General features: G+C 44.5%; 2 protein-coding genes across 2 annotated transcripts in view; both read left to right on the forward strand.

Moving 5' to 3' along the window:
- The window catches only part of TAGLN2 (transgelin 2), a 10,319-nt gene extending 8,035 nt beyond the window's left edge, over nt 1-2,284 (forward strand). Inside the window, exon 6 of the mRNA XM_004390226.3 lies at nt 2,136-2,284. Within this exon, the coding sequence (XP_004390283.1) occupies nt 2,136-2,284 (149 nt within the window). The remainder of the gene's footprint in view (nt 1-2,135) is intronic.
- Nucleotides 2,285-9,498: 7,214 nt separating this feature from the next.
- Nucleotides 9,499-20,442, forward strand: part of CFAP45 (cilia and flagella associated protein 45) — a 47,731-nt gene continuing 36,787 nt past the window's right edge. Inside the window, exon 1 of the mRNA XM_023725134.1 lies at nt 9,499-9,557. The gene's annotated coding sequence lies outside the window, so the exon portion shown is untranslated. The remainder of the gene's footprint in view (nt 9,558-20,442) is intronic.

Consider the following 20,442-nt stretch of genomic DNA (forward strand, 5'->3'; position numbering starts at 1 on the left):
ACGGTGGCCTCTCTCCATATGTACTAATACATTCCCATTACCTTCCCCAAATCCACCCAAACTGGACCAACTGGCCTCTTCTTTTCTCCTGGGACCAAAATTTGGGGGTTTCCCCCCAATTCCTCTTCTCTTTCTCTCTGATCTCTCTTCCCCCGGGCCCTGTGCCCTCGATCCATTCCTTGGCTAGGGGTCAGGGCACTGCCTCCTGGCCTTCCTTCCACAAGCTGTGGCTGCAGGGATTTAATTTATAGGGAGGGGCCTGTGGCGGCTGCCACTCCAGCCACAGCTGGACTGCGTTCACCGACATCTGGGGCAGCCTTCCCTAGCAGAGGCCCTCTTGGCTTCCCATTTTCCATTCCCCTTGCTGTGGCTAAGGGGTGGCGGTGAGGGGACAGAGAAGGGAGAGCTGCCCACCATGGTCTGGGCCTTGAGGAATGTGAATTTGCTGATTTGAAATAAAGAATCTCAGTCTTTTTTGGATGGACTCTGGCTGTGTCTGGCACTACTGTGCTCACTGTGGGGAAGAGAGGAATGCTGGGAAAAGGGCAACGAATGGTACAGGGGATGAGGGCTTTGCGATGAAATGTTGCACTGCTAACCCCCTCTTAGGTTTTCTCCCCATCCTTTCTCACGGGGTTAGGTGAGGGTAGGTTGGGGTTGAGTAGAGATGAGACCGCATAGCTACCCTTGGGCTGGAGGCCGTAATGCAAGGTATGTTAGCAGCATCCCCAGGAGGTGAGGGCCTCAACTACCCAGTGGATTTTGAGTGGGGCAGTCCTGCCTGAAGCTCCTGCCTGGGCTCCTTCCCCCAGCCAGGGCAGCTTCTCAGTCACTGTGGGAGGGTGGGGCTAGCTGTGGGCGCAGCCCTGAGTCCTGGCAGGTACATCCGTCTTCAGATGGGAGGCCCCTCAGGCAGGCTTGGGGCCAGGTGACCTCCGTTGGAGTTGGCCAGAGCAGCTTGGGGGCCAGGGTGAGGTTGCCGTTGTGAAGAGGACCTGGAAAGCCAGCCAGGGAATGAGTACGAGTGGGCTGATGGGGGTGGCTGCAGGGAGGAAACCTTGTTGACTGATTTCCAGGCACCTGTGAGACTGCCTAATGGGGAGAGCTTAGCAGCTGAGCTTCCCTTTTAAATGGGTGGCCTCAGAACAAGATGATCAATTTGGGGGTTAACTGTCCCCAGCCCCTGGCCCAAGCGTAAGTGTTCCACTCAAAGTTTCCAATCCCTACCAAAAACCAGTTGCCATTGAATTGATTCCAACTCATGGTGACCCACATGTGTGTCAGAGTAGAACTGTGCTTCATAGGGTTTTCAGTGACTGATTTTCTGGAAGTCGATGCCAGACCTTCTTCTGAGGTGCCTCTGGGTGGACGCGAACCGCCAGTGTTTAGTGCCACCTTTATCCCACGCCTTTCCAGTCGGACCCTGTGCCTTCTCAAGAACTTGAGGGACCCTGGACCAGCCTGTCACACCGGGTCACAGCCCCAGCGACCTGGGCACCATTATCCCTCCCCCTTTTTCTACTTCAGGGCGTTTCTGTCTCCTTAGGAGGGGAAAGCCACTACCTCGTGCCTGAGAGTGATGGATTCTGCAGAGGTTTATAACCAGTTTTCATTCTCCTTAACTCCATGTGCTCCCCTTCCTAACATGGTTCCCCTCTGCCAAGAAGCACCTACTATGTGCCAGCCCCATGCCAGTGCTTTACATCCACATCGGCTCAGTGGCTCTCAGCAGCCTTCTCCACCAACACCGCAGGAGAGGTGCTATTTGCTCGCTTGCTGCACTCCCAAGGGCTGTGGCACAGAGAAAATACGCTGCAGCTTATGTGCACATTCCCATCGGAATGGCCGTCACTAGGACCCTTTATCGTCCATTCAGGGAGGCTTTGTGGCATGCGGATGAGAATGATGTCATTGCAGAGAACGCATTGAATCCACTGATACTTGTACTACAAGTAAACCATTTGCAACCTTCCCTAAATTAACTTTTAATAGCTGCAAATCATTGGCCACACACCTGACAACTTTCTGAGACACAGTATGTCAAGTGCCAAGACAACCACTGCGTTCTCCTGTTAGATTTCCATGGTAGCCCAGGAGGTGGCTATGACCTGATTATTTTCCCATTTTGTTTCCAGATGAAGACACGGTGAAAGAAAGGGCAAGTAACTTGCTCAAGGCCACACAGGGAGTAGGTGCAGGAGCAGAGATTCGGGCTCAGATCTACCAGGCTGTGAGCCCGGCTAAACCTGTGCTCTTCCAGGCTCAGCAAAAAATAGAGCTGTAGAGGGGCTGGCAGGACAAAAGAGAGGGATTCCTCAGCTGTAAACTAGAGGTAATTCCTCATGGGGTTTCTGTGAGTATTAGATGAGGCCTTAGGTAGAAAGCACTTTGCATAGTGCCTAGAATATAGTAACTGCTCAAGAAATGGAAGTGTGGGGATAATGGGAAGTGTGTGGACACTGAGCTGAGAGAGAGAAGAGAGATGATGCCCAGCAGTGCCAGAACCCTTGACCACTGCCCAAAGATGGCTGGAGCTGCCCTATCCTTCACTCCCTGAAATAACTTATTCCATAAGGCCAGTTACCTACTGGATTTGAGAGGGGCCTCAGCTGTGGGGCTGGCCGCCTTCTGACTGTGACCACCCCTCACCAAGAATCTCTGTTAGGAATCTTGATATCTCCGCTTAGTCCCTCTCGCTGCAGGTTCCGCTCCTTTCCTTTGGAACTGATTTCCATTGACACCTCAAAATTTTTATTTTAATTTTGTCCCATTTGAAGCCACAATTTCATCCCTACCTTGGCCTCCCTTATCTTTCCTGGTACTTCTTCAGGCCCTGGGCCCAGAGGAAGAGCTTCTGTGTCTGGCTTGCTCTTCTTGTGGCATCTCCTCACACCCTGTTCTCTGTGGCTCTCTACCCTGCTGTTCTAACACTGTGCTTTCTGCCTGGAACACTCTCCTTCCCGATCTCCACCATGGCATGCTCCATTTCAACTACTGACCTTTTGGTTAGCAGCCAAGCTCTTAACCACTATGCCACCAGGGCTCCAAGTCTTTATTCAAATACCATCTTCCAAGCGAGTCCTTCCCTGATAACCCTATTTAATTTGTACCCCCACACCTAGACTCCACCCTATCCTCCTTCCCTGCTTTATCACCACCTGACACCCCATATATTGTACTTAATTGTATATTTTCTGTCTCTACCCAGAGAATGTACACTATACAAGGGCAAGATTCTTGTTGGTTTTGTTCATGCAGAAGAGTGTCTGACACTGTTGTAAGTGCCAGATAAGTATTTGTTGAATGAGTGAATGTATGAATATTAAACCACCCTCAGGCTCCTGAACCCCCTGGTCTGGTAACCCGGTGCCCAGCTAGCCTGGGGTCCCAGAAACCCAGCCTGTCACTGGATCTGAATGGGATCCAGCTCATAGGTCAGCTTCCAATGCTTCCCCATTGTTCATTTCCAAAAGGTAAAAAAAAACTTAGAAGCTTTGCTGCCTACAACCAGAGGGATGGAGAGTGGTGTGTGTGCTCTAGACAAATGGAAGGAGAATTAATGATTTGGGAAGAAAGAATGGGAGGAGGGCAGAAAAAAATGTAGGAACCGACTTTGGTTCACTTACTCTTTGCCTTCAGCCTTGAACTGGAAAATCACTGTGGAGGTAGAGAGAAAGTAAGCTTGGTCCTTGGTAGCCAATGGAAAGGAGAGTTAGGGAAGGAAAGGAGATAGGAGGTGGAAGGGGAAGAATAGGAGAAGGAAAAGGGTTTCAGAAGCTCCATGCAGTCTGGGTCACCTGTGGGTAAAATCATAGGTGTGTGTAGGTCTATTCATCTGCGAGTGAGTGTGTGTACAGGTGTGTGAGAATTTACAACACCAGGGCTCTGAGGAGTGGAGGGTGGGAGAAGATGGATAGGTCTGTGGCCCTGTGTGGAGGCCTGACTATGAGTACGTGTTTACCAAGGGCTGGGAATTATGGGTGCAGAAAGGTGTATGGCCTGTGTGCGTAGGTGGGAGTGTAAGCCTCTGTGTGTTTGTACGTGGCTCCACAGAGAACAATATGTCCCATTCCTGCCTCTTCAGCTGAGGGAGGCCTTTGAGAGTTTGGCAAAAGTCCCAAGGAGCGGTAGAACAAGGAAAGGGCTGCACTATAGGGCCTCAGAGAGAGAACAATAAAGGGTCTGGATTAAATCTGCTGAAAAGAAGGCTAAAGGGTAAATTAATAACTGTCTCCTTGCAAAGAAATGGGTTTTAGTCCCAGTGGCCAGCGAGGTAGATTAGAAGGAAGTGCACTGAAGTTCCATCTAGAGAAATTTAGGTTTGAAAAGGAAAAACCTCTTGACAATGAAGGTTATTAGTGTGTGGAATCCCTTAAGGGTCAGGAGGACCATCTTCAATAATATGACAAATCTTAAGGTGGAAAACGGGCAGTTTAGCCTGGGCACGCATGTGCCCACACCCCTTTGTTCATGCATTCCACAATTATTGAGATTCTAGTCTATGTCAGGTCTTATGGGAGGAGGGTAGTATAAAGAGTATTAAGGCATGATCCCCTTGCTCAAAAAGTGCATAGTCCTATAACCCAAAACAAAATCAAACCCATTGCCCTTGAGTGGATCCCGACTCATAGCAATCCTATAGGACAGAGTAGAACCGCCCCATAGGGCTTCCAAAGAGTGGCTGGTGGATTTGAACTGAGGACCTCTTAGCTAGCAGCTGTAGCTCTTAACCACTGTGCCTCCGGGGCCCTGCATAGTCCTAGAGGGGAGATAAAACATGGACAAGAGCCATGGTAATTTAGGAAGCCAGTGGTATATGCTTTTGAAGAGCTCATCAACTTCCCACTGGCCTGGATGACTTCCAGAGTGGTGACTAGTGGTGATGTCATGTCACGGTGGAGATATCAGGCTACATAGTTTAGGCATCCTCTCCCCTGCCCTGCTCCAGGGGAGGTGGTGTGGTGGCTAGGACAGCTCCTCTGGAAAAAGAAGCAGTCACTGACTCTGTGGTCAGAGATCAAGTTGCAGTGGGGTTGGGGATGAGAAGCTATTCCTTTCCTGCTGGGGTGAGGGTGGGCAAAGAGGCCTGAGCTGGGGGTGAGAACCCGGGATTGGGTGGGACTTGGGGCAGTACAACATCACTGGGTGAGGAGGGGAGTCCTACAAACACCTCCTGGAACATTGGGGCTGCCCCTACACCATTCCACACCAGCGTTGGTCTCCATTAGAGAAGCACGTTCAGTACGTTACTAAAACACGATGATGATGATGATGATATCCACTACCATTCTTGTGTTAGGTCCTGTGCTAGGAGCTTTACTTATGTTTTATATTTGTTCTTTTATTATTTCAAAAAATATTCAGGGTGAGGCATTGTTTTGGTGCCGGGGGATACAGCAGCTAACAAGGCAAATGTAGTTCCTGCACTCCTAGGAGGAGCTAGACAAGCAAAAAGCCAGTTATAATGTGATATGTGGCAACAACCAGTACACCCAGTTGCCATCCAGTCAGTTTCTACTCATGGTAACCCCATGTGTGTCAGAGTAGGCCTGTGCTCCACAGGATTTTCTTTATATATATATATAAAACTTATTTTATTTTTGTTGTTGTTAAGAATATACACAACAGAAAATATACCAGTTCAGCTATTTATACATGTACAATTCAGTGACATTGATTACATTCTTCTAGTTGTATAACCATTCTCACCCTCCTTTTCTGAAATGTTCCTCCCCCATTAACATAAACTCACTGCCCACTAAGTTTTCTATCTGATCTTTTGAGTTGCTGTTGTCAGTTAGATCCCATACAGATAGTTCTTAAAAGAGCACAATGCTCAAGGCAGGCATTCTTTACTAGGTAAGTTAAACTATTGTTTTGTTTTAAGAAGACTTTAGGGGATATATTTTTGTTGTTGTGCTTTGCTTTAGGTGAAAGTTTACAGAGCAAATTAGTTTCTCATTGAACAATTAATAAACAAATTGTTTTGTGACATTGGTTGCCAACCCCACTCTCCTCTTCTCGACCTTGGGTCCTCCATTTGTCCAGTTATCCTGTCCCTTCCTGCTTTCTTGTCGTTGCTTTTGGGCTGGTGAGCCCATTTATTCTCCTATACATGATTGAACTATGAAGCACGTTCCCCATGTGTGTTATTGTTTATCCTATAGACTGAAGTGTGAACCTCAGGAGTGACTTCAGTACTGAGAGAAAAGGGTGTCCAGGGGCCATACTCTTGGGGCTTCCCCAGTCTGTCAGACCAGCAAGTTTGGTCTTTTCTTTTTTGTGTGAATTTGAATGTTGTTCTACATTTTTCTGCCACTCTGTCCAGGATTTAGGGAATATTTTTGGTTTAAGATTTAAAGATTATCTCAGGGCAATAGTTTCAGGGTCTGCAGGGTTTTCAATGGCTTATTTTTTGGAAGTAGATTGCCAGGCTTTTCTTCTGAGGTGTCTCTGGGGAGACTTGAACCTCCAACCTTACAGTTAGCAGCCGAGTGCTTTAACCATTTGCACCACCCAGGGACTCCTGTGGTATGTGGCAGGATAGGGAAAGTCCAGGTGCTATGAGAACCCGCAGGAAGGGCACCTACCCTATCCTGTGGGGAGAAACATCAATGAAGGCATCTGGAGGATGGTGATGTCTGATCTGAGGGCTTAAGGATAATTGGAAGCATGGCGGGTAGTGGAGGTGAGGAGGAGAGGGTCCTAGGCCAGGGTGAGCAGGAGCATTGACCAGAGGGGAGAATATGCAGAATGACTGGGCTGTAGAATGTGTGTGCTTAGAGGAAAGAGGGGTAGGGTGCTGAGAAATGCGACTGAAAAGGGAAATCGAGGCCAGATCACAAACAGGCTTCAAAGTCCAGTAAACAATTTCGGACATTTCATTGAGGCATGGGGAGCCAGTGAAGGATTTTAAGCAGAGGAATGAAGAGATGAGAGTTATGTTTTAGAAATTTCTGGAGGCTGCAGGGCAGAGAGAGAGGGCTCAAGAATGACAAGCTTCGGCAACTAAGCAAATGGTGATGTCTGTCACTGAGGCAGGGAATCCAGGAGAAGGAGCTTGAAACCACCATGAAATTTTATTCTATCCCATTTTGCAGATGAGAACACTGAGGCTAAGAGAGCAAAATAAATTGCTGAACGTCCCAGCTAGTGGCAGAACTGGGATTTAAATTTATGACAACAGAACCAAAATCAAACCCAACCAGTTGCTGTCGAGTTTATGGCAACTCATGGCAACCCCATGTGTATCAGAGTTGAACTGTGCTCCATATGGTTTTCAAACGCTGGTTTTTCAGAAGTAGATTGCCAGGCCTTTCCTCCCTGACTACAGAAATCCAAGCTAATTAATTGCTTGCCCTGTCATACAGCTCCTTTGTGAGGAAGGGTTCAACCAAGCAGCCAGAGCGAGCTGAGGTTTTTCTGCAGGTGGGCGGAGGCCAGGACTGCAGAGGAGGAAGTGAGAGGTCGGAATAGGTGAAGAGGTGCAGGAAGTTCAGCTCAAAGACACCCCTCCAAGGCAAACAGAGCTCTGGCAGCTGCAGAAAGGAACCCATGGCTCCTGTTCCATGGAGTTTCTGTCTTCAATGCTCCCTGACCTTTTGGAAGCCTCTCAGAGAGCTCAGCTTCTAGCGTGAGCAATCAAAGCTACCACAACCCCAAGGACAAAACCTGAGAGTTGCACTTTCCAGGTACTTGCATGTTTGATTATTAATTCCAGGAGACTTGCCACTTCTTGTTAAGGCTTTATTATTATTGCACCCTTTGGAGAGAAGATAAAACAGAGGCCTGGAGACTTTAAGCAAATTGTCCAAGGTCGCAGAGTTCTTGAGAGTAGACAACACGCCTTATTTATTTTTGTGTGGCCCATGGGTCTCAGAACAGACAGTGCCTGGCACAGGAACACAGTCAGGGTTCATGATTTTGAGTTGGTTCTGCATGTACTAGAATCCAGTTTTCTTGACTCCTGGTCACTCACACTCAACGACCTCTGGAGATGGGGTTGGCTATAGACTCCAGTGGACACAGGATAGTCTGGGATGCCCCAGGCCTCATCTTGCATCTCCCCCCAACTCTGTCATAAGGAGTCCCAAGTTCTTGGAACTTATTCTATTCTCTAAATGAAGTCCTCAGACTGCTAGCATTGGAATCATCTGGGATGCTTGTTAGAAAGATAGCCCTGGTGGTGTAGTAGTTAAGAGCTTGGCTGCTAACCAAAAGGTCGGCAGTTCGAATGCACCAGGCACTCCTTGGAAACCCTGTGGGGCAGTTCTACTCTCCTATAAGGTGGCTATAAGTCAGAAGTGACTCAGTGGCAATGGGGCAATGGGCTTGTTAGAAATGCAGATTCCAGTTAGACCAATTACATCTAGACTGACAGTCTATGGTGGTGGTGTAGGGGTGGTCTCTTAAATTTGCATATTAAACAAGCTGTACCCATATTTGTTACTCAGCACAGCCTTAGGTTCATGAAGAAAAGCTTCTTCAACAAGAAAATTGAGGCCTGGGAAGTCCCTGGCCCCAGGCCTTCTCTGGGAAAGTGAGTGTCTGCGGAGGAAGAGGAGCTGTCCCTGCCCTCCACCCTGCACTGTTTGGGGACTGTGGCTGGGTTGCCAGGGGAACTATGCTGTGTAACTTCCTGCCTTTGGCAGTTTTCCCCTCCTTGGCCTTATCTCAGCATCGCCACCCAGTTCAGGGCCCGTGCTGGTCACGTAGGAGGGGAGGCTGGTGCCAGGTCTGTGGAGGTGTGTCCAGGCAACCACTGGCCGGAAGACCTGGGGCAGGAGACTGGAGATGTGGCTTTGAAGAAGGCTGGGAGGCTGCAGATCCGTTAATGTCTTTCTCTGTGGCCTGGGTGATTTTTGCCCAGTAGGAATGTAGGGGGAGGGGGAGATGGTGACCAGCATGAGGTTCTTCTCCGTCATTACCCTGGCCTTTCAGCTCCTCGTTCATTCCTGATCTCCCTGGGGGTGGGCTCACCAATATCACTGTGCCCTTCTACCCAGCGTCCTCTGCACCGTGCCCACTCCTTCTTCCCTCCCTCCCCTCTCTGGACGCAGAGACTCCAACCACACCTCCCAGTAGTCCCCACATCTACTCCCACCCTAGGCTCTCCCTGTTCATGCCCTACTACCCCTCCCCTCATAGTTCCACTGCACCTCTACTCTTTCTCTGGGGCTCTCATCTCCCTCCCCCCACAAACCCCCACGCTGGGTTGGTTTGAATTCTCTCTCAGGCTGTAGCAGGAAGCCTGACAGCCTTCACAAATGGGAAAGAGAAAGAGGGAAAGCAACAAATAGTTTGAGTAAAATAATTCATGCATTGAAGTATTTATTTATGTTTGAAACCCTATTTTGTTTTAGCAAGAATTTAAGGCAGTTTGGAGAGTTGAAGTATTCCAGGAAGCTGGGGGATCCTGAGATAGCCTCTCACGCATATGAGCAGTTTAAAGGATTTATGATCCGATTCCTGAACTTGTTTATACTACACTGCGAACAAAGACCCAACCCCGTATCCCTCTCTCCTCTGGGAGAAGGAAAAGGGAAGGAAACAGACAGGTACTGTGCAAACTGATTTTCGAGCCTGGTCTTATCTTCACAACGCCTGTCTTTAGGGCTATTACCTCATGTCCAGATGAGGAAACGAGGCCCAGCTGCAAGTTGCCCCAAATCCCGAAACTATAAGTAGCTGAGTCGGGGGGGGGGGGGGCAAACCCTACTAGTCTGGCTCCAAAATCAGTCACCGTTTTCCGTCTTCGTTGTGCCATCCCTGGGAACACAAATCAAGGGAGACCTTCCTGCAGGCTGTCCTGCATGAAAATACAGACAATGGACTAAGCCCAAAGGACGCGGTGCTTTATTGAGACACAAGGCGGCATTCCAGAATTCCCTTCAGGAGGCAAGCCACGTGAGGCAATGCCAGCAGGTCCCTTCCCCCGGGAGAACTCTTAGGATGGGCGTGGAAAAGGAGTTAGGAAAACATGAGAGAAATAGCCCACTGCTGACAAAGCCCTACACGCACGTTACCACAAACTCCTCCGCAGGAATGTGGAGACCCCATCAAATTCTAAACTTGGCCCTGCTTTCTCTATCCCACCCCCTACTCACTTCTTCACACCCGCAGCCATCCTCAGCACACTGATCACTGTGCTGGGAAGTGGAGATTCCTAAATGCATTGGGGGGTCGGGGGGGGGAGCTCCAGCGAGCCAGTTTCCCTTCTCACTCTGCTTAAGACGGGAGATAAGCTCAAGTGAGAGGCCAGACTTTTTCATTTTAACCAAACGACTCCTCTGGGCCATGTATCCCAAGCTCCTCCCACTTAAATGTGCTTATTCATCACAGAGTCAAAATTTCTCTGCTTTGAGCCCCAGCCATTGTGGCGAGCATCGCAGGGGTTCGGCGGGGTGAGGGTTGGCGCCTGACTGACCAGGCACCCAGGAAGGCGCCAAGGCCAAGTGGAGGGAGGGGCTGGGGAGGGCGGAGGTGCCGGGGCCGAGTCCAGGCCAGGGTTGCTGGGCTGCGCTCCCGGCTCCTTGGCTCCCAGCACCTCTCCTGGCTCTGGGCTCCCGGTTCTGGGCGAGCAATGCAGGGTTTATTCCCAGACTTCGCCTGAAGGGGAGACTTGGTAGGAAGCGTCAGGCAGCCGGAGGTGGGGCTAGGGCTTGGGCAGAGGCTCAGGACCTGCCCTCTTCCTCAGGCGTCTTTTGCTTCTTAGTCATTGTTCTCACTCCTTGGCTTGCTGGGCAATGAGAACCGGGTGAAAATGGGACAAAGCAAAGGAGGAGTGTGAAATGAGAGCTGGGGAATCAAGAAGGGGCACAGCAGGCCGGGACCAGAGGACGGAAAGGAAGGGCACAAGGGAAAAGGTGGAAAAGCACGGAGAAGGGAGGAGTGGGCAGAGTTTGGGTGAGGATGGGAAATGAGAGTAGAGTGCCGCACCCCCGCCCCACCGGATGTGGCTGCGAATTTGAGCCAAGTTTTGCCTAGAAAGGAAAGGTCGCCGCCCTACTTATCAGGGGTGAAAACTGGTTTTGTGAAGCCCGATGCTTCTACAATTTTGGAAGCTCTATTTAAGAAAAAATAGTACAAAATTAGTAACGAAAGTAAAGATTTATCTAGGATAATAAAATAAATCACAACAAATTATAAACTTTAAAAAACCCTGGCAAATACCATAAACATCACAGTAGCTAGAAAAATGACATCATATTCCTATGAATTAACTACCTGAAACAACTCTAAAATAGATTTTTTTGCCCCTAGGTTCCTTGGCTGCACATTCTTGGATTGCCTTTTCATATGACAACGATTTTATATTATTTTCTGTAGAGAGACTGGAAAGATAATTCAGTCTTTTCTCCGGCATGGATTGATCCATGGTTTTATTATTATTATTGATATAGTAGGAAGTTTTCTTTATTTTACACTTTGCTGTTGGTAAAATCATGTTACTTTTTATGATTTTTACAGCTCGCTATTGGTAAAATCATGTCAGTTTGTATGATTGTTGTCAAATTTGGGAGGATCTATATTACATTTCTTTCTTATATGAGTTGTAGGATTTCCGGGCATTGTTCAGTAACTAATCTTAAATTTTTTTTGAGTTGATGGCACTCCTTAACCAGTTTGTCATAGGACCTCATTTTAGTGTACTGTTACGAATTTTGGAGCCCTGATGGTGCGGTGGTTAATAGCTCAGCTGCTAACCAAAAGGTTGGCAGTTCCAATCCACCAGACGCTCCTTGGAAACCCTGTGGGACAGTTCTACTTCGTCCTGTAGGGTTGCTAAAAGTCGGAATTGACTAGCTGGCAAAGGTTTTGGTTTATTATGGGTTTTACGCAGTCTTCATCAGTGCCAATATTTTATGTCAAATCAACAAGAAATTTAATATTTAGCCAATGTGTTCAGGTGATTTTCTTCCTCTAATTATATTACTATTAATGTTTTATATTAATTATCAAATAATCTAAGTGCCTATTTATACTATTCAAAATTTACCTATTCCTCTTAACGAATTATCTTCTGGTAGAACCTGAAATTTTTTGGGCACAATTTCCTTCTTAATTTCCAAATAATTTCTATTGATCTCATGGATCATCTTTACCACTTTGGTTTCATAAACCATTAATATTGGGGGGAGGGTGGTGAAAATATACACAACAAAAGATACACCCATTCAACAACGTTTACATGTACAGTTCATTGACCATGGTTACATACTTCACATTGTGTTACCATTGTCACTGTCTCTGCCCATACTGTTTCACCAGCGTTAAACTTAGACTCTCTACCCCTTAAAGCTCTCATCTGTGCTTTAGAGTTACTGTTGTCATTTTGATCTCCTGTAGGTAATTCTTTTTTTTTTTTTTCCATTTTTTTATTGTACTTTAAGTGAAGGTTTATAGAACAAATAGTTTCTCATTCAACAGTCAGTACACATACTGTTTTGTGACACTGGTTAACAACCCCAAGACATGTCAACTTTCTCCCTTCTCAACCTTTTTTTTTTGTTTGGTGGTGAAAGTATACATAGCCTAAGATACACCCTTTCAAAAATTTCTACATGCACAATTTGGTGACAACGATTACTTTCTTCCAGTTGTGCTGCTATTCTCACTTTAGATGAGGTTTACATAACAAAATAGTTTCTCATTAAACAGTTAGTACATATGTTGCCCTATGACAATGGTTAACAACCCCTCTACATGTCAACACTGTCCTTACTCAACCTTGGGTTCCCTATCACCAGCTTTCCTGTCCTCTTCTGCTTTCTAGTCCTTGTTCCTGGACTGCTGTAGCCTCATTAGTCCTGTCTTGTTTTATGGGGCTGTCCAATCCCCAGCTGAACGGTGAACCTCGGAAGTGACTTCACCACTGAGCTAAAAGGGTGTCTGGGGGCATACTCTCTGGGTTTCTCCAGTCTCTTTCAGGCCAGTAAATCTGGTCTTTTTTTGGTTGTTAGAATTTTGTTCTACATCCTTCTCCAGCTCTGTCCAGAACCCTCTGTTGTGATCCTGGTCAGAGCAGTCAGTGGTGGTAGCCGGGCACCATCTAGCTGTACTGGACTCAGTCTGGTGGAAGCCTTGGTAGCTGTGGTCCATTAGTCCTTTGGACCAATCTTTTCCTTGTATCTTGTTCTCTTCATTCTCCCTTGCTCCCTAAGGAGTGAGACCAGTGGAGTATTTTAGACAGCTGCTCACAGGCTTTTAAGACCCCAGACTCTACTCATGTAGGTAATTCTTTACGGAGCCTGGGTGGCACAGCAGTTAAGAGCTTGGTTGCTAACCAAAAGGTCAGCAGTTTGGATCCACCAGCCACTCCTTGGAAACCGTATGGGACAGTTCTGCTCTGTCCTATAGGGTCACTGTAAGTCGGAATCAGCTTGACGGTATCAGGTTTTTTTTTTTAATTTTTTAAAATTTTAAACAGGAAATTCTTTAAAAAGGGCATAGTGCTCCAAGCAAACATTATTTATTGAGCTAAATTATTGTTTAATTTAGAGATGACTTGATGGGATAGTTTTTGTTCACAGTTTAAAAGTTATTCCAGGCAATAGATTCAGAGATGCCTCCTGTCTCAATGTATTCAGTAAGTCTGGTTTCCAATAAGAATCTGAAGTTCTGTTCCACAGTTTTTCTCCTTTTGATCAAGATTCATCTCTTGGGGAGATGGCACCAACATGGCACTATAGACAGAAGCCCCATGCCTTCCCTCTGCAGCAAAGACCTGAAAAACTAAGTAAAACAGATTCAAATGTCAATCCTGAAACCCTAAGTACCAAATGAAAGAATAAAGAACTTGATCAAGCACTGCATGGAATAGAAACTGACAGAGAACAGAGAACGAGAGTTACGGAGTAGAGGTCCCCTCCCAGCTAACATGGCCGGATTCATCATCTTGGACTACAGCCACCAAAGAATGCAGGCAGGGAGTATAGATGGCAACCCCACGGAGCTCCCAACAGGAGACAGAGCACCCTGTAACCAGGGATACATGCTTTCCCACCCCCAAGCTTCTTCCCTCTTTGAGGCCTCTGCCGCTTTCCAATGGGCCACGGTTGCTTGCTGGAGAGACACTAGCTCACTGCTGCCAGGGTCCACCCCACCCTCACTGGCCAGCCCCTTCAGTGCCATTTTCTTGTTCATTTGTTTGTTTTTTTGGTTTGTATTTTTATTTTATTGTATTTTGGCTTTTTTAATTGTTTCTCTCTCCCTTCCTTCTTCCCACCCAGCTAGCCCTGTATGCCATCCCCTCCCCTTCTTGATGGGCTGTGATTTTTTTTGGTTGGTTTGCTTTGATCTTTTTTTGTTTATTTGTTTGTTTGTTTTGGGGGCTTTTTTTGTTGCTTTTCTCTCTCTCCCTTCATCCCTTTCCCTTCTCCCACTTAGCTAGCCCTGCGTGCCATCCCCTCCTCTTCTTGATAGGCTGTGATTTTTTTTGGTTTATTTGCTTTGTTCTTTTTTTCCCTTCTTTTTGTCTGTTTCTTTTCTCTCTCTCCTTTCCTTTCTCTTGCCCACCCGACCCTGTGCACTGCCCCTCCCTCTTCTGGAGAGTTACTTCTCACAGCCTCCCTGGGTCTGTGCTGCCATCACAGACTGGCTACCGCAGCACCATTTTATTTATTTATTTATTTGTTGTTGTTATTGTTTATTCTCTCTCCCTTCCTTCCTTTCCTTTCTCCCATCCACCCAGCCTTGTGCACTGCCCCCAACTTCTTGGTGGGCTGTGCTGTTCTGCTCTGCTGGAGAGCCTCTGGCACACAGCCTCCTTGGGTCTGTGCCACCCCCACAGGCTGGCTCCCTCAGTGCCATATTTTTTATTTTTCTTTATCTTCCCCCTTCTCCTTTTCCTTCTCCCTCCAACCTGGGTCCTGCCTGCCTCCACCCCTTCCTGATGGACCACGTCATGCCACCCATCAAAAGAGACGTCAGCTCACTGCCACCCCAATTCCGTCCTGCCCTCAACAGCCAGCTCCCCCAACACCGTTTTTTGTTGTTGTTTTTATTTATTTATTTATTATTATTTGTTTGTTTGTTTGATTGTTGGTTTCTTCTCTCTCTTTCCCCTCTTTCCTCCTGCCCACCTAGCCCTGTGCACCACCCATGCCACTTCTCGACAGGCTGAGCCACACTGCTCAGCTACAGAGCCACCAGCACACGGCCTTGGCTGGTCTACCTGGTCCCTCTGCTGAATCCTACTGCACTGCCATTTTATATTTTTTTCTTTATTTATTTTTTACTTTTTTTGTTTTTGTTTCTCTCTCTTCTTTCATCCAGCCATTTAGCTCTGCACATCACATCCTCACTTTCCCCTCTTGCCTATCTGCACTGTGCACCAAGTGCCATACCCTTGAGTGGTACCAATGTGGTCCCCCAGACTTAGCCCTGTACTGCCCCCCAGCCCCATCCTGTCGCCCTCGGTTCATGAAGCAAATTACCCATCCCCACTCCTCCACCTCTGCTGGACCCGCCCTCCTGCACCACAGCTGAATGACTGACCTTGCCCACCTGGACAAGGTGGTGAGAAGTATTGTGCCCACAGGTGAGCAACAACAAAACACACCCAGCCCGTTTGTCCAGCCATAACCAAATAAAACAAAAAAGCAGGATGGAACCATCAAATCTACAATCAATAAATGAAGAAAATAATTCCTGAATGTCCCAGAGACAGCAGACAATATCAAAGCATATAAAAAAAACAGGAGAGGATGGCTCGGAAAGTGATCAAAATCAAACACCAGCTGAACTTCTGCTAGAAGAAAATGCACTGGAACTACCTGATAGTGGATTCAAAACTCTAACAGTCAGAGTTCGCCAGCAGATGAAGGAAAATGCAGACAAAAACAAGGAAAAAATAGACAAAATCATGGAAAAGACAGACAAAACAATGAAAGAAATCAGGAAAATAATACAGGAACAAAATGTCAAAATAAATAAGCAACTAGAAATCATACAAAAACAGCAATTAGAAATCCAAATGATAAAACAAGATTCCAGGAATGAACAGTACAATAGAAGGTTTTAGGAGCAAATTGAAACAATGGAAGACAAGATTAGCAAAATTGAAGACAAATCCTTGGCTACTACCTTGAGGAAAAATCAGAGAAAGGAACGAAGAAAAATAAAGAAACCCTGAGAATGATATGGGATACAATCAAAAGCAAAAATTTGTGTGTGATCAGAGTTCCAGAACAGGAAGAGAAAACAAAGAGGATCATTGAAGATTTGCTGACAGAAAACATCCCTCACATCATGAAAGATGAAAAGTCAAACATCCAAGAAGCTCAGTGAACCCCATATAGGATAGACCCCCAAAGAAAAACACCAAGACATATCATAATCACACTTTCCAAAACTAAAGGCAAAGAATCCTGAGAACAGCTCAGGAAAAATGAAAAGTCACATACAAAGGGGAAAGAATAAGACTTGGCAGAAACCATGCAGGCAAGAAGGCAATGGGATAACATATATAAACCTTTGAAAGAAAAAAAATTGCCAATCAAGAATAATATATCTGGCAAAACTCTTGATCAAATATGATGGTGAAATTAAGACATGTCCAGATAAACAGAAATTAAGGGAATATAAAAAACAAATCAAACTTATAAGAATTATTAAAGGGAGTCCTTTGGTTAGAGAACCAACAACATCAGACAACAACCTGAACACAGCACATAAGACAGCATCAGCCATATACCAACCTAGCTAATGAACTCTCAAGGATAAAACAAAACTAAAAAATTTACAACAGGAAAACGGAGAGGCCAATCTGTAAATAACAACAACATCAGAACAATAAACGAGGGAATAAACAGTGTAGGTATAGAACTTTCAAATGCAGAGGAAGCCAAGGCATCATCAGGTAATAAAAGACTGGTTTAAATTTAGGAAGATAGGGGTAAATTTCAAGGTAACCATAAAGAAAGTTAACAAACCTACTTAGCAAAATAAGGAAGAAAAACATAAAGTCTCAGTAAACGTGAAATCTACAAAAACAAAAGAAATGAAAAAAATCCACAAACAAAAGGAATTCAGCACAGAAAGGTAAGAGGAAAAAAAAAAGTCAACACACACACAAAAAGGACTACAAAATGACAGCAATAAACTCATACCTGTCAATAATTGCACTGAACTTAAATGTTTAAATACATCCATAAAGAGATAGACAGTGACAGAATGGAAAAAAAAAAAAAAGGCCCATCAATATGCTGTCTACAAGAGATACACCTAAGAACCAAATATATAAATTTATTAAAAATGAAAGGATGGAAAAAAATATATCAAGCAAACAGCTACCAAAAGAGCAGGAGTGGCAATACTAATCTCAGCTAAAACAGACTTTAAGGCAAAATCCACAGTAAAAGACAAAGAAGGGCATTATATAATGATTAAAGGGACAATCCACCATGAAGACATAACCATAATAAATACCTACACTCTCAATGACAGGGCTCCAAAATACATAAACTCTAACAGCTCTGAAAAGAGAAATAGACAGTTCCACAGTAACAGTAGGAGACTTCAACGCCCCACTGCCAGTAAAGGACAGAACATCTAGAAAGAAACTCAACAAAGATACAGAAGATCTAAAGGCCACAATCAATCAACTTGACCTCATAGACACATATAGAACACTCCACCTAACAGCAGCAAAGTACACATTCTTTTCCAACACACGTGGAATGTTTTCCAGAATGGACCACTTTTTAGACAAGAAAACAACCCTCAACAAAATCCAGAACATTCAGATAATACAAAGTATCGTCTCTGATCACAATGCCATCAAAGTAGAAATTAATTACAGGAAAAGCAAGGAAAAAAAAAATCAAATACATGGAAACTGAATAACACCCTGCTTAAAAATCACTGGGTAATAGAAGATATCAAAGATGGAATTAAAAAATTCCTAGAATCAAATGAGAATGAAAACACATCATACCAAAACCTTTGAGACACAGCAAAGGTGGTGCTCAGAGGTCAATTTTTAGCAATAGGTGCACACATCAAAAAAGAAGAAAGGGACAAAATCGAAACATTAGCTACACAACTCAAACAAATAGAAAGAGAACAGCAAAAGAAGCTCACGGCCACCAGAAGAAAGGAAATAATAAAGATCAGAGCAGAAATAAATGAAATAGAGAATAGAAAAACAGTCAAAAGAATCAACAAAACCAAAAGTTGGTTCTTTGAAAGGATAAACAAAATCAACAAACCATTGGCCTAAATGACAAAAGAAAAATAAGAGAGGATGCAAATAACCCAAATAAGATATGAAATGGGGGACATTACAGCAGATCCAACTTAAATAAAAAGGATCATAACACAGTACTATGAAAAATTATACTCCAACAAATTTGGAAACCTAGAGGAAATGGACAAATTTCTAGAAACACACTACCTACCCAAACTAACACAAACTGAAGTTGAAAACCTGAACAGACCCATAACAAGAGAAGAGATTGAAAAGTTAATAATAAAAAAAAACTCCCAACAAAAAAAACCCTGGTTGGAAAAGGATAGTGACAATAGCAGCTCAAACTGGAAGAATGTAATCGATGTCACTGAATTGTACAGGTAGAAACTTTGAAATGGTATAACTTTGGCTATGCATATTTTAACCAAAAAAAAGGTCCTCCAAGGTCGAGAAGGGAGAGTGTTGACATGTCATGGGGTTGTTAACCAATGTCATAAAACAATATGTGTACTGACTGTTTAATGAGAAACTATTTGTTCTGTAAACCTTCATCTAAAGTACAATAAAAAAAAAAACAAAAAACCCTGGCCCAGATGGTTTCACTGGCTAATTCTATGAAGCATTCAGAGAAGAGCTTACACCAGTACTACTCAAACTATTTCAGAACATAGAAAAGGAAGTGATACTTGCAAATTCATTCTATGAAGCCAGCATAACCCTGATACCAAAACCAGGCAAAGACATCAAAAAAAAAGAAAATTACAGACCAATATCTCTCATGAATATAGATGCAAAAATTCTCAACAAAATTCTAGCCAATAGAATTCAGCATCATATATAAAAAAAAAAATACACCATTACCAAGTGGGATTCATACCAGTTATGCGAGGATGGTTCAACATTAGGAAATCAATCAATGTAATCCACCACATAAATAAAAGAATCATATGATCATCTCAATCAATGCAGAAAAGGCATTCAGCAAAGTGCAAAATCCATTCCTGATAAAAACTCTCAATAAAATAGGTATAGAAGGGAAATTCCTCAACATAATAAAAGGCATCTAAGGAAACTCTGGTGGCTTAGTGTTTAGGAGTTCAGCTGCTAACCAAAAGGTTGGCAGTTCAAATCCACCAGGTGCTCCTTGGAAACCCTGTGGGGTAGTTCTATTCTTTTATTATTTTTAATTTTTTCCCATTCAATTTACTTTATTTTTTAATTGTAGTAAAAATATCTAACAGAACATTTGCCATTTCTATATTTTTACATGTACATTTTAGTGACATTAATTACTTTCATCCTGCTGTGTAACCATCACCACTATCCATTTCCAAATTTTTCATCATCCTTAATAGAAACTCAGTATCCTCTAAGGAATACTCCCCCTCCCCACTAATAAATAAATTAATCACTAATCACTAGTAAACTTTGGTTTCTATACCTTTGTCTGTTCTATTCTTATAAGTGGGATCATACATTATTTGTCGTTTTGTGACTGACATATTTTCCTCACTATAATGCTTTCAAGTTTCATCCCTATTGTAGCATGTATCAGAACTTCATTTCTCTTTTTTGTTGAGTAATATTCCTATATATGTATATACCATATTTTGTTCATCCATTCATCTGCTGATGGACATTTAGGTTGTTTCCACCTTTTGGCTATTGTGAATAGTGCTGCAATGTTCATTGGTATACAAGTATCTGTTTGTGTTCCTGCTTTCAATTCTTTGGGGTATATACCTTTGTATCTATGATTTTATTTGACACAGAAAATCAACAGGACAAGCTGTAGACTGTAACTTGGAGGCAGGATGCAGCATTAGGTCTTGGGCCAAGCAGACACCACTGTTAGGCCTCCTCAGTGACAGTGGGGCCACGCCATCATGCCAAGGCCCATATTTTGAGGCCTGCATATCACTGATCCATATGTCTTCTCTGTGTGGTTGGCAGCAGCTGTTGTTCATATGTTAAATGTTGTCACGATTGCAAGCTGTGCAATGTAACATTGTGGGGATATGTGCCATTTAAACATGGTTACACTATTGACAACTTCAGCCCCTCAAAGGCCTCTATGCTGCACAGGACATGTTGAGACTTGTCAGCAACATGTTGAGACTTGTCAGCGATGAGAAGGAGATTAGGCACGACTTGTTTTCCCAAACCTATTGTCCTGTTACTGATTGGCTTGTTTACCTGAATTCCTTCTCCCTTGCCTGAAACTTATTGTTATTCACCCAAAGCCCATT

This window comes from Trichechus manatus, unplaced genomic scaffold (assembly GCF_000243295.1).
Source record: "Trichechus manatus latirostris isolate Lorelei unplaced genomic scaffold, TriManLat1.0 scaffold00288, whole genome shotgun sequence".
Classification (NCBI taxonomy): Eukaryota; Metazoa; Chordata; class Mammalia; order Sirenia; family Trichechidae; genus Trichechus; species Trichechus manatus.